This window comes from Bos grunniens, chromosome 12 (assembly GCF_055505025.1).
Source record: "Bos grunniens cultivar Pamir isolate PY7600 chromosome 12, Bosgru_T2T1.0, whole genome shotgun sequence".
Classification (NCBI taxonomy): domain Eukaryota; kingdom Metazoa; phylum Chordata; class Mammalia; order Artiodactyla; family Bovidae; genus Bos; species Bos grunniens.
This window is the reverse complement of record NC_141176.1, coordinates 70,243,770-70,262,390: the sequence shown is the minus strand read 5'-3', so window position 1 is coordinate 70,262,390 and position 18,621 is coordinate 70,243,770. Positions and strand designations below refer to the sequence as shown.

Here is an 18,621-nt window from a genome sequence, read left to right as displayed (position 1 = left end):
TGTTGAAGAACACTCTTGAGAGTCCCTTGGACTGCAAGGAGATCCAACCAGTTCATCCTAAAGGAAATCAGTCCTGAATATTTATTGGAAGGACTGATGCTGAAGCTGAAACTCCAATACTTTGGCCACATGATGCAAAGAACTGACTCATTGGAAAAGACCCTGATGCTGGGAAAGATTGAAGGCAGCAGGAGAAGGGAATGACAAAGGATGAGATGGTTGAATGACATCACTGACTCAATGGACATGAGTTTAAGTAAACTCTGGGAGTTGGTGATGGACAAGGAGACCTGACATGCTGCAGTACATGGGATCACAAATAGTCGAAACACGACTCAGTGACTCAACTGAACTGAGTTGCTGACCTTTTCCCAGCCCTCAGTCTTAAGCTCCACATAGAGACAGATTCCTTACAGGCAGGAATGAGAGCTGAGCGTCCTAGTCTCCCTTAATTCTGCCCAGTCTGGGTCCTTCCCCTCTCCTGGCTGACCCTCCTCCTTTGTAAACTAAGAGGTTTTGTGCAGTAACATCTCTAAGGGCGTCGATCTCAGGGCACACAGCAGGGCTTTAATAAGTGCAGCTGGAAGGACTCGTTGGCTTCACCAAGGTGAACAACAGCAAGATGGAGTAGATGTGAATGCTGCTTCAGAATAAGCAAGTTTGTGAGACTTTCAAAAAGACCCATCTAGATTCCAGCAGAGGTTTCAGTCAGCGTGTATTAGGACACATTATACACAGAAAAGCATCAGAGTTTTTCTACCTCAGGGATTCAGTGGTCAAACAAGAACTACCAACAACAAATTCCAGAAACACAAAGTGAGAGTCAGGAATTAAGCCAGATTCTAGATACCTAGTTTCAAATTCAAGTTAATCCTACATGTGGTTCTAAGTATTCATTCTACTAAGCATTGATGAAGCAATGTTAATGTTTGAGGCCATATACTGGTGAGGAATAAATCACTTTGAAATTCTAGATTTTAGTAAGAATTTCAAACTGACGGAATGACAACAAGGCCTTTCCACAGAAGTCGTATGTCAGTACTAAAATCTTCACTTCTAACCTGCCTTAAACAAATGATGGAGGAAAAGAACTGGCAGCCAAGTAGCAGGTCACCTAGTCCCATTCTCCAGTTTAAAAAGCGTACATCATCTTTCTTCTTTTTAGATATTTTTTTATTTATTTGGCTGGGTCAGGCCTTAGTTGTTTCATGCAGCATCTTTTGTTGTGATGCAGACTTTCCAGCTGTGGTGCACAGGCTCTGGAGCATGTGGGCTCAACAGTTGTGACCCATGGGTTTAGTTACTTCATGGCATAAGAGATCTTAGTTCTCCAACAGGGATCAAACCCATGTCCACTACATTGCAAAGCAGATTCTTAACCACTATACCACCAGACCACCCTATTCATAGTCCTTATCCCCAGGGTCTGGATTCAGCAACTACAAGTAGCAGGGGGAAATCTGCCATCTATCCCTCACTCCCTAAAGCACAGACCCCACTGTCCTCTGCACACTGGAAGCACCTTCTGTCTTTTCCTGCCCTGACCTCAGCATGATGCAAAATTTCTCTATGATGGATCTTCTGTGGAGGGAAGGGAGGGGAGGGAGAGACACCAGGCAAAGCGAGTTGAGTCTCCCAAAGTACAAAGGCTTTCCTGGGCTCTCTTCCCTGGTCTCTACAGGATTCCTGAAAAGAAGAAATGATAGAAAACAGGAGCAAACTCACTGTTTGAACAAGTGCCTGCTGACTTCTGCGTCCACTGCACTGAGCGGATCATCCAGGAGGTAGATGTCTGCGTCCTGATACATGGCTCTAGAAAACAGAGAGAGATGTCAGGAGAGGACACTTCACACTCCTTGAGTCTCATCTCTGAATCATGACAGTGTTTGAAAACTCTATGTTCATTCCAAGAGCCTAGGGAAAGAGCCAAGACCCTGCTTCACAAAGGCCCACCCAGTGAGCAGGGTCTGTATGCTCACTTCCACTAGGAGCCATGGAGAAGGAGGGGCAGGATGACAACTGAAATGCCATTTACCTGGCGAGGCTGACCCGGGCTTTCTGCCCTCCACTCAGTGTGGTTCCTCGGTCTCCTACGACAGTTAGATCTCCATTTTCCAGACATTGTAAATCCTACATGGAGAGAGAAAAGGGAAAAAAAAACAAAGAATTAAAATGTGTTGTCCTCCTGCCATCTTAGCCCTTCAGCGTTAGTACTTCATACAAGTGTTTGATCAGCAGCAGTGTGCTTATTTTCATAGCAACTAAATTGTAACTTTGAACATTAAAAAAAAAAAAAAGCTTCTCAGGAATTTTAATGTGTTTTCGTTGTATATTTTTTCCACAGCATTTATGCATTTGACCACTATAACAGGTATTTATTGAGCATCGATTATACAGCAGGCATCGTTCTGGACACATGAATTCAGCCATGAGGAAACAAAGTCTCAAAATGTCTTTCCATGGTGGGAGACGGATGACATGTAAAATTAACCTGAGCACAAGTACTGAGGATGAGAAGGAAAAGGAAGCCGGCTCAGGGGGATGGAGACTGAAGGAAGGAAGTGAGTCCACACTAGGGTGGGAGGGCTCTGCTCAGAGGAGGTGTGAGCAGATCTGAGGGGCTCAGGAAGACCTGGAGAGGCTGCTCCTCACAGAGGGAGGGGCGGGTGCAGGGGCCACGGGGGAGATGCCCAAGGAGTTCAGGACAAGCAAGGATGTAGGAGGGCAAAGCTGAGTAAGAATGAGGGGAGTGAGGGCAGAGACAGAGAAGGAGGAGCCTGGGGTCACTCCAATAAAGGAGGAAGGGGAGTACTGACATGGTCTGAGATTTTTAAGAAATCAGTCCTGCACTTTGTAGAAAACAGATGATAATGGGAGAAAGGTGAGGGCAGATACAAGCAAGGAGGCTACTGGAATAATCTAGGTGAGAGATGATGGTGCCCAGGACCAGAATGGGAGCACCAGGAATGGAGAGACAGGGCCACACTCCAGACACATATGGAAGGTGGAGTCTGGAAGACCTGCTGACAGGTATGGGCTATAAGAGAAGAGGAGGATTGTGTGTCTGGGGCGTGAGGAAGGGGAAGAAAAGGGTCTCCATTTACTGAATTGGGGAAGATGGTAGATGTAGGTTTAGGAGACTTCCCATGTGGACAAGCTGAGATGACCTCCCAGTGGTGTCATAGTGCAGCTGGACATGCAAGTGTGAAGGTCTGTGCTAGAGGCACAGGTGTGAGAGCTGGTGGCCCAGGCTGGTGAAGGCACAGCTCTTACTTTATCAAGGAGTAAATGCGTCTTAAACAAAACATTTTACTGATCTCAGCCTCAGCTTGCCACTCTCTCTGAAGAGATAATACCTGACCTGTGTCTTTCTACCTGTGTCTATCACTGTGACAGTGATACTTGAGGTTAAGTGGTAGACTGACAAGATCAGTACAAGAAATGGAAACAGAAAAAATAAGCATATGAGAAGATACTCAACAGAAATGTCATTGATTTCAGTTCAGTTCAGTCCGACTCAAGTTGTGTCCGACTCTTTGTGACTCCTAAACCACAGCATACCAGGCCTCCCTGTCCATCACCAACTCCCGGAGTCCACCCAAACCCATGTCCATTGAGTCAGTGATGCCATGCAACCATCTCATCCTCTGTTGTCCCCTTGTTCTCCTGTCCTCAATCTTTCCCAGCATCAGGGTCTTTTCCAATGAGTTAGCTCTTTGCATGAGGTGGCCAAAGTATTGGAGTTTAAGCTTCAACATCAGTCCTTCCAATGAACATTCAGGACTGATCTTCTTTAGGACGGACTGGTTGGATCTCCTTGCAGTCCAAGAGACTCTCAAGAGTCTTCTCCAACACCATAGTTCAAAAGCATCCATTCTTCTGCGTTCAGCTTTCTTGATAGTCCAACTCTCACATCCATACATGACCACTGGAAAAACCATAGCCTTGACTAGACAGACCTTTGTTGGCAAAGTTATGTCTCTGCTTTTGAATATGCTATCTGGTTGGTCATAACTTTCCTTCCAAGGAGTAAGCGTCTTTTAATTTCATGGCTGCAATCACCATATGCAGTGATTTTGGAGCCCCCCAGGATAAAGTCAGCCATTGTTTCCACTGTTTCCCCATCTGTTTGCCATGCAGTGATGGGACTGGATGCCATGATCTTAATTTTCTGAATGTTGAGCTTTAAGCCAACTTTTTCACCCTCCTCTTTCACTTTCATTAAGAGGCTCTTTAGTTCTTCTTCACTTTCTGCCATAAGGGTGGTGTCATCTACATATCTGAGGTTATTGTTATTTCTCCTGGCAACCTTGATTCCAACTTGTGCTTCCTCCAGCCCAGGTTTTCTAATGATGTACTCTGTATATAAGTTAAATAAGCAGGGTGACAATATACAGCCTTGACGAACTCCTTTTCCTATTTGGAACCGGTCTATTGTTCCATGTCCAGTTCTAACTGTTGCTTCCTGACCTGCATACAGGTTTCTCAAGAGGCAGGTCAGGTGGTCTGGTATTCCCATATCTTGAAGAATTTTCCACAGTTTATTGTGATCCACACAGTCAAAGGCTTTAGGGAAAAGTCATTAGGGAATTACAAATCAAAACAACAAGATACTAATATATACCTATTGCTGCTGCTGCTGCTGCTAAGTCGCTTCAGTCGTGTCCGACTCTGTGCAACCCCATAGACGGCAGCCCACGAGGCTCCCCCATCCCTGGGATTCTCCAGGCAAGGACCCTGGAGTGGGCTGCCATTTCCTTCTCCAATGCATGAAAGTGAAAAGTGAAAGTGAAGTTGCTCAATCGTATCCAACTCTTAGCGACCCCATGGACTGCAGCCCACCAGGCTCCTCCGTCCATGGGATTTTCCAGGCAAGAGTACTGGAGTGGGGTGCCATTGCCTTCTCCAAAGAGGAACTATAATTCATTACTAATGGGGTGTGAAATGGCATAGCCATTGTGGAAGATATTTTGGCACTTTTTTTACAAAGTTTAACATGGGCTTACTACATGATCTAGTAATCATTCTCCTATATATTTGCCCATATGAATTGAAAATTTATGTCCACATAGGAACCTGTACCTCAGTACTCATATCAATTTCTTTCATAATTTCCAAGAACTAGAAGCAATAAAGATGGCCTTCACTAGCTCCATTTAGAAGCAAACTTAGGTGCAACCATACCATGGGATATTATTTAGCAATAAAAATAAATGAGTTATCAGGCCATGAAAAGATGTAGAGAAATCTTAAGTGCATTTGACTAAATTAAAGAAGCCAGTCTGAAAAATGCTTCATTTTGTATAATTCTAACTCTAAAACATTAAGAAAACAGCAAACTACAAATACATGAAAAAGATCAGTGATGATCCCTTTTCAGTGATGGTTGAGTGCGGAGGAAATATGAAGATGCAGAGCACAGATTTTTAGGGTAGTAAAACCTCTGTATGATACTATACTAGTTAAAGTATGACATTACATATTTGTCAAAGAAATGTACAATAAAAAAATGAACTTTAATGTAAAGTGTGGATTTTAGTTAATAATAACGCATTGGTTTTGGTTCATCTATTGTAACAAATGTACCACACTAATGCAGATGATAATAGCGAAAACTGAGAGGAGCAGTAATCAGAAAACAGGGTGTATGGGAACTCTGCAGTTCCTGCTCAATTTTTCTATAAACCTAAAACTGCTATAAAATGAAGCATAAAAAAAAAAAAGATGGAACAGTCTCGTCATGAAAAATCAAAGGGAAAGAAACAGTGTGCTCAAGGGACACCAAGAAAAACTGCCGGACTAAGTAGATTCTTGTCCATGGAAGCAGGAAAAACTCAAAGCTAAGAAGGATATGAAGTTTCTACTTGAGAATCTGGGAATCTATCAAAAGTTATAATTTAACATTGTTTAAGAACTAGATAGACAAATCAGAGTACCTGGTGGGGGTGGGGGGAAGATAATAAGAACATCCCCAAAGACAAGATAACAACCCAAGTTTATGTTACACAGTACTATATTACAAATCTTAAATTGCCTGTAATTACCACTGGACAGATCCTGGCACAGACAAACAGAGTCTGGGGGAGTTTGTTATGTACTAGACCCGTCAGGCATCAATCTATGATGCCCAGCAGCACCTTTCTGCAGATAAAGCCCTCTTTTGTCTCTACTTTAGCAAATTTGGGCAGAAAACAAGTGGCACGGTAGGGTCTCCAGGATAAGAAGTTTTCTGATTTCCCTAAGTCTCACTTTCCTCTTCTACAGAATGTGCTGCGGAAACAAGAGTCACTAAACTCAATGATGCTGTGAGAATCAAAACACACATATGAACACCTTCCATAAATAAAAAAAAGGACATGAATGGATTGTAACTTGCTATTGGTGACTGAGGCCTATTTTCACATCAAGCCAACAATGGGACTCCATTCACAGTGTGGATCACAATATGCAAAGCATGTAACCAAAAGAAAAAGAAAAAGATTGTCTCCATCATAACCCTCCCTGACAGCCACAAAGACATTCAGGCACACAGGTTCCCTGCTCATTCAAAGCTTAAACTGGAGTGCATCCAATGAAAGGCAGCAATAGCTCTGTGGTGGAAATTCATTATTTCACCTTCTTTCTTTGTGGAGCTCAGAAATTTTCATCTCAAGCTTTTGTTTTAATGAAAAACAACATGCCATTTTAAGATAGGTTCCCAGCCTCACACACACACACACACAAACACACACACACACACACACACTATTTACTTGGCCTCTGTTTCACTGTTGATAGTCTTCACAAACTGTTCCACTTAGCTTTTATGCTTTGATTTTACGTTGTTTTCATTTCTTTCTCAAAACAGCACCACATTGTAGCACAGAAATTTCAATCATGCTCTAGAAAAGGCACCTGAATTCACTCCTTCATTTAGCACAGTCAGGGCATAAGAAAAAAGCACTCTGTCTCCAGGTCTGGTTGGAGAACTTCAAGACATCATTGACTCTGACAATTCAGTTCAGTTCTGTTCAGTCGCTCAGTCGTGTCTGACTCTTTGCGACCCCATGGACTGCAGCACACCAGGCTTCTCTGTCCATCACCAACTCCCAGAGCTTGCTCAAACTTATGTCCATTGAGTTGGTGATGTCATCCAACCATCTCATCCTCTGTCATCCCCTTCTCCTCCTGTCTTCAATCTTCCCAGCATCAGCGTCTTTTCCAATGAGTTAGTTCTTTGCATCATGTGGCCAAAGTATTGGAGTTTCAGCTTCAGCATCAGTCCTTCCCATTAATATTCAGGACTAATTTCCTTCAGGATTGACTAGTTTGATCTCCTTGCAGTCCAAAGGACTCTCAATAGTGTTCTTCAACACCACAGTTCAAAAGCATCAATTCTTTGGTGCTCAGCTTTCTTTATGGTCCAACTCTCACATCCATACATGACTACTGGAAAAACCATAGCTTTGACTAGATGGACCTTTGTTGGCAAAGTAATGTCTCTGCTTTATACTATGCTATCTAGGTTGGTCATAGCTTTTCTTCCAGGGAGCAAGTGTCTTAATTTCATGGCTGCATTCACCATCTGCAGTGATTTTGGAGCCCAGAAAAATAAAGTCTCTCACTGTTTCCATTGTTTGCCCATCTATTTGCCATGAAGTGATGGGACCAGATGCCATGACATTCTTTTTTTTGAATGTTGAGTTTTAAGCCAACTTTTTCATTGTCCTCTTTCACTTTTGTCAAGAGACTCTGTAGTTCCTTGGGGCTTTCTGCCATAAGGATGATGTCATCTGCATATCTGAGGTTATTGATATTTTTCCCTACAATCTTGACTCCAACTTGTGCTTTATCTAGCCCAGCGTTTTGCATGATATACTCTGCATATATCTTAAATAAGGAGGATGACAATATACAGCCTTGACATACTCCTTCCCCAATTTGGAACCAGTCTCTTGTTCCATGTCCAGTTCTAACTGTTGCTTCTTGACCTGCATACAGATTTCTCAGGAAGTAGGTAAGGTGGTCTGGTATTCCCATCTCTTGAAGAACTTCCCACAGTTTGTTGTGACCCACACAATCAAAGGCTTTGGTGTAGTCAATAAAGCCGAAGTAGGTGTTTTTCTAGAACTCTCTTGCTTTTTTGATGATCCAACAGACGTTGGCCATTTGATCTTTGGTTCCTCTACCTTTTCTAAATCAAGTTTGAACATCTGGAAGTTCACAGCTCACATACTGTTGAAGCCTGGCTTGGAGAATTTTGAGCATTACTTTGCTAGCATGACAATTACTCTGACAATTATTCATGGACACACCACAGATAGGAAAAACATTTCAGAGGATTTGAAGTAAAATCCAAGTCAGGTTAATTCCCAGCCAACATTTTCTGATTAGGTTAAAGGGAAAAGCCTGAGTTGAGCATATATTACAGTTCCTCCAACTGACAGGAAGGTGTTCTTATTCACGTTATTTTCCTCTAAGTTAAATTTAACCAATTCTCACTGAACAGCAGACACACAAACTAGGGGCAAACTAGGAAATGGTGCTGCTGATTTTGATGCCATCCATCCAGAAGAACATGGAGAGCCCTTCACTGATGTTGGAGATTTAGTGTAGAAACACCACACAGTAGACTGTTGAAACCATTAATGAGGCCCTGACAGCAGAAGGCTGGGTTCCAGAGTCAAACAGCAGACGTCTTGCCTTTCTTACAGCTTTTCTTCCATTTGGGATTGCCCTTCCTCTCACAGCCTGTCAATATCTTGCCCATCTTTCCAGGCTCAGCCCAAACACACTCTCCCATAAACCCATCTTGGACTCATCTCTTCCTGCTGGTTTCCTAAGGTTCTGTTTACATCTCTCATCTCTCATGAAGGACTGTCTTATTCTGGTCCATCATTTGTACACATGCACACGGTGTCTCTCAGCTCCTGGAGGGTAAGATCTGTGGTGGACCCCGATGCTGTTTATCTCTAATCCTCACAACAAGCTGCACAGGAAGTGCTGGCCCCACATCACAATGAGGAAACTGAGACTAAGTGAGGTCACATCACTGCTCTGAGGAATGCCTTTACATAATGTACTATGTACAGAGCACCTACATAAATATAAACTTAAATAATGGAAGTTAAATATTCAAGTACCTTCTTTCTTACATGTCATATTTTATGGATGTGTTTTACCAAAAACTGAGCTTATAATTAAGAGCTAGTTTTTTCAAAATTATTCTAACATTTATAAAGTGCCTGTTATGTCCCTAGCAATCAAGTGCTTTAAAATCACTCCTGCATTTCATCCTCAAAACAACATTATGAGGTTGATAGTATTATTATCTCTATTTTACAGATGAAGAATCATGCACCTAGTGAACAGAGAAACAGACTCAATTCCTAAGCCTCTGACTCCTGGGCCTTGAAGTTCATGTCATCAGTCTGAATTGATGTTGCCACTGTGATTACTTCATTTCTCCCTATTTTATAATATTAATAGAAATGTTTTCAGCTCAATGAACTTAAATGTTTACTTCAATTAAATCTAGTATAATATATCATGTTGTAATTAACATGTAATACAAGAAAATTTACTCTTTTTTCTGGTTTTTCTTTCAGGATTTGGGGGCAGTGGGGTAAGGGAAAACAGTGAGGAGAAATATTTATTTATATGTATGTATATTTGTAGAGAAAAGGGCTATAATAGTAAAAATAGCTACCATTTACTGAAACACTGGCATGTTCGCATTCCACATGCACGACCTGTAGTGTTTACAATAATCCCATCTCTCCCTGAATTCAATAAGAAAAGAAATTGAAATAAACACCCAGAGTTAATAACTAAGATTGTCTCTCTCCAAAAGCCAAGCCTTTTCTACTACACATACAGTTTCTGTAACTACAGGCCAAAATAGTTCTAGGACACCCTATTATCTATGAAAGTATTATTTCCATCCACTGATACAGGGATTCCAAAAAAGATAAGCAAAGAGTCTCATTAGGTGGTTCCCAGGTGTAAAAACCTTGCTGACCTCTTGCTAATCATAGTCACAGATGACATTTCAGAGTAGCAACAAAACCTCCTGGATGCCCTCTGACCCAGAGTCCTTGTTTTGCTGCAGATACATCAGAGGTCCAGGCAGGTAACAGGACATGTCCAGAATGACAGTGAGCAAGTGACAGAGCTGCAGTCAGGACTCTGCTCTTCGATCCCTCCCTTCTTGCCAAGGAGGAAATGGACACTAGGGGCCCCAACTCCATGTCCCAACCACGCAGAAAACAGGAGAGCAGTCCATGTTTATAAACATCACATCACATACAGAAGAATCACTGTGCAGGCCAGACCTGAAGGGACCCTTCTCACCAGAGTCTGTACTGCACACATGCCCTAGGCTGTGTGAAGCCCCAGGACACCGCCTGCATTGCTGGTCCAGTCACCCCATGTGGCTGCAGCAAAGCATTGGCTCCCATAGAAAATACTGAATGGCAGCCACTGCCCCAGCACCTGCTCTTCTCCAGAGATGCTCAAGTGTGGGAAAAAAGATAAGTCTGAGCTTTCCAGAAAGGCAAGGTCATAAAAAAAATAGCCACACAGTGGCCTGGGTCTTTGGAACCTGACCTGGACATCAAAAATTTAACTTGATTAAGGTAATTATTAACCTATTTCTTATGAAATGCCTGAAATCTATCTATTTCCCATCCCACTTTCATAAACCACCCAATTTTTTAATAAGTTGCTCCTTATAAACTTCCTCAGTTGAAAGGTAGCATGGCACTGTGGAGTCTAGAGTGCTGCTGAAACAGCTCTGAACCTGAGCTGCCAGTATTGAGGTGAGTCATTTCTTCTCACCAAGCCTCAGTTTTACCAGCTATAAAATGAGGTGGTAACATCAAAGACACTGGTAAAAGATTCATAACTCATATTTTTTTTTATGTATGTACATGTGTGCATGTGTGAGTGATACACAGAAAGCAGATTGGCACATGGACTCAATAAATGAGAGCTATTCTCTCACTGTCTTACATTTGCTTTCCCTCTTATTTTCTTACACAGTATGCACATCATTTAATAAAAATCTAGTTCATTGTTGCTAACTTGACATCATTTCTGCAAAAGCACAATCATCCATTAACAATAACCCAGGAGAAAGAAACGAGAGTTAAACAAGCTATTCTGTTTGTCCACATCATCATATAATGGTACTCACCTGATACAATCTATGAAATTCAAGCCACTGTCCAAACAAAATTACTATTTCCTCAGAAAGTGGGTCTGGAGCCTTGAACCCCACACCTTTGAAAGTCTGTCCCAGCCTTTTCTTCACAGTATAAAAGAAGTCAGAGGTCCAGACTGCACTGAACAGACCCTAGGGGAAGCCCTTTAACATTGTTATTCACTGATTTTTCTAACCCAAGAGAGTAACATAGTATTTATCAGTATTTAAATTTTTCTTTCTTTTTGCCAAATTATATTCTTCTATCAGGTAAGCTTAGTTTTCATTATTCACTAATTTATATCCCAATGTATAGTTAAACATTTCATCTTGCCATTTCCTGTGAAACTCAGTGCCATTTCTTAAAACAACCTCTCCATAGTAAAAGATACAGTATTAAAATGTTAAAGCATTCCATTTTCCTTAAAGAATAAATTACAAGTCAAAAATGAAGTGGAAAAAAAAAAAGGAAAAAAAAAAGGAAGTGGAGAGGGAAACCTAGAGACTGAAACAGAGCAAGAAAGCATCAGCCAAATGCAATGGACAGACCTCATACAGAGTCTGATTTTAACAGTGGTGAAGGACACTTCTCAGTGATATGATTAACAACATGTAAACACAAACTAGAAGCTTGATGATATTCAAGAATTTGAGCTAATTTTCAGGTGACATAATGTGGTGATTTTTTTTCCCAAAGGCTATCCTATCTTGTAGAGAAAACTAATGATATGTTTACAGATGAACTAATCTGAGGTCTAGGATCTGCTTCAGAATACTCCGGGGTTGGGTAGGGCTGGCAGGGGGCAGGAGTAGAGATGCAGCAAGACTGGCCACCAGCTGATTTTGGCTAAAGCTGGGGGTGGGTACATGAGGGTTCATTACACTACACTATTTCTGCAAATTTTGGTAATCATTCATTAAAGAAAGAAATAAGTGAATAAAACATTATAAAATTAAGCAACCACCCACTACTTTCTAAAGGCATTCTAAGTACTGCTATCACATTGGCATTGAAACAGCTGGGTTACATGTGTTTATTTACCCAGAAATCTTTCAAAATTTGAAACAAAATTTTAACAAACCTTGTAGTTTAAACCAACACTATCATTATTTGAAATTTGAATATATGCAACTCAAAAGTCATTACTCACCTTTTCCAAAGCGCAAGCCTTTATTACTTTTATGTATCGTTTCTTTTCATACTTCTTCCCAAATAAAATGTTACTTCTCACAGTTCCGGAGACTACCCAGGGCTGCTGAGAAACATACGCGATCCTCCCGTGCACGCTGACCTTCCCCTGGCTCGGGGGCAGCTCCCCCAGCAGAGCACCTAACAGTGAGGACTGAAATAGATGGAAACACACACACGTGAACAAGCAGCGCTGAGGATAGAACAAGACCTGTAGCACAGCAGACCCCACAGTCGTACTCCGTACACTATAGAACCCTTTCATTTCGAACAGGATGAAGTACAGCCCTGGCAATTGCGAAAAAAAGAAGAAAAAAAAAGAAAGAAAATAACCCTATTGGTCCACGGGAAACTAATGGTTGATAAGGAACATTAATATAATACTATAACAACCTAAACTGCTCAGAGTTTCCCCCAAATGAAAAATTATACTCAGAAAAGACTAGCTAAGAATGTTAAACATTCTTAACTAGCAGAGCAGCCCAGCAGAATGTGTATTTCACATATCCAATGTTTAGTGTAGTTGTTTCTGCATGCAGATATCGTTTACTTGGCAAACACTTATTATTAAAAAGCTACATGTGAAGAATATATCCAAATATTATTATTAAGAGAACTCTGAAGTGAGTTGTGTCCAAAGAGCAAAAGTCCATCCTAGAGGAAATCATCACTCTCTTGTGTACACATCTCACATCTAGATTTCCACATTTTGTTTTTTCAGACCAAGAACAGATGCTAGTTCCAAATAGGGACAGGAGTACATCAAAGGTGTATATTGTAACCCTGCTTATCTAACTTATATGCCATAGTGCATCATGAGAAATGCTGGACTGGATGAAGCACAAGTTGGAATCAAGATTTCCAGGAGAAATAATCAATAACCTCAGATATGCAGATGACACCACCCTTATGGCAGAAAGTGAAGAAGAACTAAAGAGCCTCTTGATGAACGTGAAAGAGGAGAGTGAAAAAGTTGGCTTAAAACTCAACATTCAGAAAACTAAGATCATGGCATTTGGTCCCATCACTTCATGGCAAATAGATGGGCAAACAGTGTCAGACTTTATTTTGGGGGGCTCCAAAATCACTGCAGATGGTGAATGCAGCCATGAAATTAAAAGACACTTGCTCCTTGGAAGAAAAGTTATGACCAATCTAGACAGCATATTAAAAAAGCAGAGACATTACTTTGCCAACAAAGGTCCATCCAGTCAAGGGTATGGTTTTTCCAGTAGTCATGTATGGATGTGAGAGTTGGACTATAAAGAAAGCTGAGCACCAAAGAATTGATTTTTTTGAACTGTGGTGTTGGAGAAGACTCTTGAGAAACCCTTGGATTGCAAGGAGATCCAATCAGTCCATCCAAAAGGAAATCAGTCCTGAATATGAATTGGAAGGACGGATGTTAAAGCTGAAACTCCAATACTTTGGCCACATGATGTGAAGAGCTGACTCTTTTGAAAAGACCCTGATGCTGGGAAAGATTGAAGGCGGGAAGAGAAGGGGATGACAGAGGATGAGATGGTTGGATGGTATCACCAACTCAATGGATATGAGTTTGAGTAAACTCCGGGAATTGGTGATGGACGGGAAAGCCTGGCATGCTGCAGTCCATGGGGTCGCAAAGAGTCAGACACAACTGAGCGACTGAACTGAACTGACTGACAGCTGCATATTTACCTCAAATCTTTAACAACACATAGATGTGGTATGTCTGTGTCCACATCACACTAAGCTGAAATAATCTGCCTGTGTATCTGTCTCACCCAGGAACCTGGTTGCCTCTGGAGGGCAGAGGCATCCAGGGTCTTGCTCACGTCCGAATCTCTAGCTCCAGCACATGGCTGCACATTCACTACACATGCACTGATGGGACCAAGTCAAGTCACGTGAGGAAAGGCTCAGAACTTCCCAGAAGAGCCTTTGCAAACTCCAGACTTCCTGGAGGGGCCACTGTAATGAAAAGGAAGTCCCCATGTCTCTATCCATCCTGAACAACTGTCACATAAATAATTTCCTTTAATGAGATGTCTAAATTCCCAACAAGCTGTTTCCAACTGTACAACATGAAGCACCAAGAAGGAAAACATAATGTGCGTTTATCCAGATTTATGTGGCCATGATACCTTCTTGTAAAATAAAAGTTTCATGGAACACACCTAGAAAAATGCTGTTCTAGATACATCTAATTAAAACTGTTTTCCTTATAGCAGCATGAAAAGTCAAAGAAAAGTCCTTCCCCAATAAGAAAACCACTGGTAGGACTTCCCTGCTGGTACAGTGGTTAACACTGTGTTTCCACTGAAGCGTGCATGCATGGTTTTGATCCCTGGTTGGGGAACTAAGATCCTACATACCTCACAGGTGCAGCAAGGAAAAAAAAAAAAAGAGGTAAACCAGAGGCAGACATCTTGCAATGGATGTTGAAGGAAAGTTCTGTCTTCTTGCCAATAAAATTAATAAAGATCTTTCTCAAAGGAAAAAAAAAAAATTGTTCCTAGCAACAAAAAGTCAGAAGGAAAAATTAAGGACATAATCCCAATCATCATTGTATCAAAAAGAATAAAATACTTAGGGAAAAAATTACCTAAGGAGACAAAAGACCAAAATGAAGAAAAGTGTAAGACACTGATGAAAGAAATCAAAGATGACATGAACAGATACACTGTGTTCTTGCATTGTAGGAATCAATATTGTGAAAATGACTATACTACCCAAAGCAATCTACAGATTCAATGCAATCCCTGTCAAGTTACCAATAGCATTTTTCACAGAACTAGAATAAAAATTTTTACAATTTGTTTAGAAACACAAAAGATCCCAAATAGCCAAGATAATCTTGAGAAGAAAAGGGGGGGGGGGGGGCAGGGAAAGAACTGGAAGAATCAAGCTCTCTGACTTCAGAAAATACTACAAAGCTATAGTAATCAAGACAGTATGGTGCTGACACAAAAAAATAGAAATACAGATCAATGGAACAGTATGGCAAGCCCAGAGATAGACCCATGCACCTATGAACACCTTATCTTTGACAAAGGAGGCAAGAATATACGTTGGAGAAAAGATAGCCTCAGTAAGTGATGCTGAGAAAACTGGACAGCTACATGTAAAATAATGAAATTAGAACACTTCCTAACATCATATTGTTCCTGTTTTAGGAGGGAGACCTGGGTTCGATCTCCTGGAAGACAGCATGGCAACCCACTCCAGTATTCCTGCTGGAGAATCCCCATGGACAGAGGAGCCTGTCAGGCTACAGTCCATGGGGTAGCAAAGAGTTGGACACAACTGAGTGACTAAGCACAGCTTAGCACAGAAAGCTGCTTATATAGCACAGGGAGTTCAACTCAGTGCCCTGTGATGACCTAAGGGGTGGGATGGGGGGAAGATAGGAGGGAGGCTCAAGAGGGAGGGTATATATATATGTATATATATATATATATATATATATATATGTATGTATATGTATATACATACACTTACAGCTGAGTCAGGTTGTTGTACAGCAGAAACTAACTCAACATTGTGAAGCAATTATGTTCCAATTGAAAAATAAATTAAAAAAAAAGAATGACCATGGATGACTTATTAAAACAATGTAAACCTAAGACAATAGAATAGCATTTTTAATGAGCTGAAAGATAGGGACTATAATCATCATGGAGATTTCACAAGTGTGACAATCAACAAAAACTTCTCAAGAGGGTAAATCTTTATAGATCCCTCTGTGGAATGAACTTACACTTTGTCTCAGAAGTTCCCTGGGTCCTCCAATGACTGTCCAGGACTCCTGTGCCCATAAGAAAACTATGCCAGGCCTCTCCATGCTCTTCTCAGCAAGTTTCATGGCACTCACTGCAATCCTTACCAAATATCTCTTATATGACATTATAAATTATAAGGAATCAATACACTGTGTACATGTAACACTTTCTGAGAATCAAGATGGATGTGCGGACCAGAACTGAAGCAACGCAGAGATGGGTTTCACTGCAATTATTTTACTATTATTCAATTTCAATAAACTATCCTGTTTGAAAAAAAACAAACATTGTACACACAGCTTTGGGCTCAACTCTGAGAATTTAATAGGGACTATAGTGTTGCATCAAGCTGCCAAAAGGCACCACAACTTACCTTTCCGGCACCCACAGGTCCGACCACAGCTAACAGTTTACCAGGTCTGACAGTAAAGGAAATGCCTTGTAGGGTTGGGGTTCTTAATTCCTGCAAATTAAAGTTTATAAAAACATACCCATTTCAATAAAGTAAAGCCAAATGCTACAGAAAAAAGAGAAAATAATATAATATTCATTGATATGCAAATTAACCCACATTTTTCTCCTGCCTATTTTAAGACATCCTGTTCAGGAGGCCTTTTCATCCAATCATATCTCTTTGGGAGTTTGAAGCAGCTTTAGTTGCCTTTAGACACCCACAGATTTTAAGTAGGTGAAATGACAAGGCACTTGTATGAAGTAAAGTGAAAACTTCATGATGCATATTATGAAGTGAAGTGAAAACTTCATGATGCATATTAACTTATTAAAATAATATACTTTATAGAGTATCCAGTATGTGAAGTTTTTTAATCATTTATAAGTTTTCACTATGACCCTTGGCTTTAATTGACTAATCTCATCTAATTGATTAATCTCATTAATCTCCACAAGGGAGCTACATAGGTATGTGGCAGATCTGGCCCTTTAAATAATTTGAATCTCCACTAATCTCTCCATTTTCACTTGATAAAGAAAGTATCTCAGTAATGCTCAGCAAGCAAAGGAGCACTTTATATAAAGAACCCATTCTCAATATGGGTAGGCCAAAAAGTCTGTTCAGTTTTTTCTGTAAGATGGCTCTAGTAGCACTAAGTTGTCTTTAACTTTATTCAAAACAATGTCATTAAGATTGTATTATGACAGCTGTCATATAAGCATGCATTTTAAAAAACTTTTCAAAATTGGTGAATTTTCGTATAGCCATTTTAATATTAAAATAAAAAAGCAACATTTTTGGCAGACTATGTTTTACTATTTCTTTTTTTTTATCGCTTTACTGTTTCAAGAGAGGTAAAAATGCAACTGAAATGCAGAAAAAGATTTGTGCAGTGTATGGAGAATGTGTTGTGACTGACGAATGTGTCAAAAGTGGCTTGCAAAGTTTCATGCTGGATATTTCTTGTTGGACGATGCTCTACTATTAGGTATGCCAGTTGAAGTTGATAGAGATCACATCAAGACATTGAGAACAAACGACACTATACCACACAGGAAACAGCTGACATCTCAAAATATTCAAATATTTCATTCAAAGTATTGAATGGAAATCATTTGCACCAGCTTGGTTATGTTAATCACTTTGATATTTGAGTTTCTCAGAAGTTAAACAAAAAAATCCTTCTTGACCATATTTATTCAGGCAGTTTTCCACTTAAATGTAACAGAAACGTTCCATTTTTAAAACAAATTGCCAAAGGTGATGGGAAATGGGTAATGTACAATATTGTGGAACAGAATAGATTTCGGGCAAGTGAAATGAACCACCACCAACCACACCAAAAGCCAATCTTCATCCAAAGAAGGTGATGTTATGTATATGGTGGGATTGCAATGGGATCCTCTATTATGAGCTCCTTTCAGAAAACCAAATGATTAATTCCAACAAGTACTGCTCCCATTAGACCAACTGAAAGCAGCTCTCTATGAAAAGCATCCAGAATTAGTCAACAGAAAATGCATAATCTTCCATCAGGATAATGCAAGACTGCATGTTTCTTTGATGACCAGGCAAAAAACTGTTACAGATTTGCTGGGAAGTTCTGACTGATGCCCCGTATTCACCAGACATTGTACTTTTGGACTTCCATTTATTTCAGTCTTTACAAAATTCTCTTAATGGAAAAAAATTCAATTCCCTGGAAAACTGTAAAAGGTATCTAGAACAGTTCTTTGCTCAAAAAGATTAAAAAAATTTGAAAAGATGGAATTATGCAGTTGGTAGTGGCAGAAGGTAGTGGAAAAAAACACTGCTGTTTAATCAAGTTCTTGGTGACAATCAACCAGAGCAACAAGAACTCTGAGAGAGGGCTCCAGGAAAAGTTATATTAGGAAGATTACCCATGTCCTTCAGCCACATGGAAAATAGTACTGACAAGCAGCTGAATGAGGAAAGAAGAATTATTGATGGTTTTATATATATAAACTAATCAAATGAAAGATGTATAAATTTCAGAAGGGTAGGAGGAACT

The 18,621-nt window shown here is 40.4% G+C and overlaps 1 protein-coding gene across 1 annotated transcript in view; it reads right to left on the bottom strand.

The window, feature by feature from the left end:
- Window positions 1-18,621, bottom strand: part of LOC147361861 (ATP-binding cassette sub-family C member 4-like) — a 147,275-nt gene that overhangs the window by 19,751 nt on the left and 108,903 nt on the right. The window contains exons 10-13 of the mRNA XM_086328418.1: window positions 16,509-16,598; window positions 12,334-12,525; window positions 2,036-2,130; window positions 1,726-1,812 (exon numbers count right to left, since the gene is read on the bottom strand). Coding sequence (XP_086184544.1) covers window positions 1,726-1,812; window positions 2,036-2,130; window positions 12,334-12,525; window positions 16,509-16,598 — 464 coding nt within the window. The remainder of the gene's footprint in view (window positions 1-1,725; window positions 1,813-2,035; window positions 2,131-12,333; window positions 12,526-16,508; window positions 16,599-18,621) is intronic.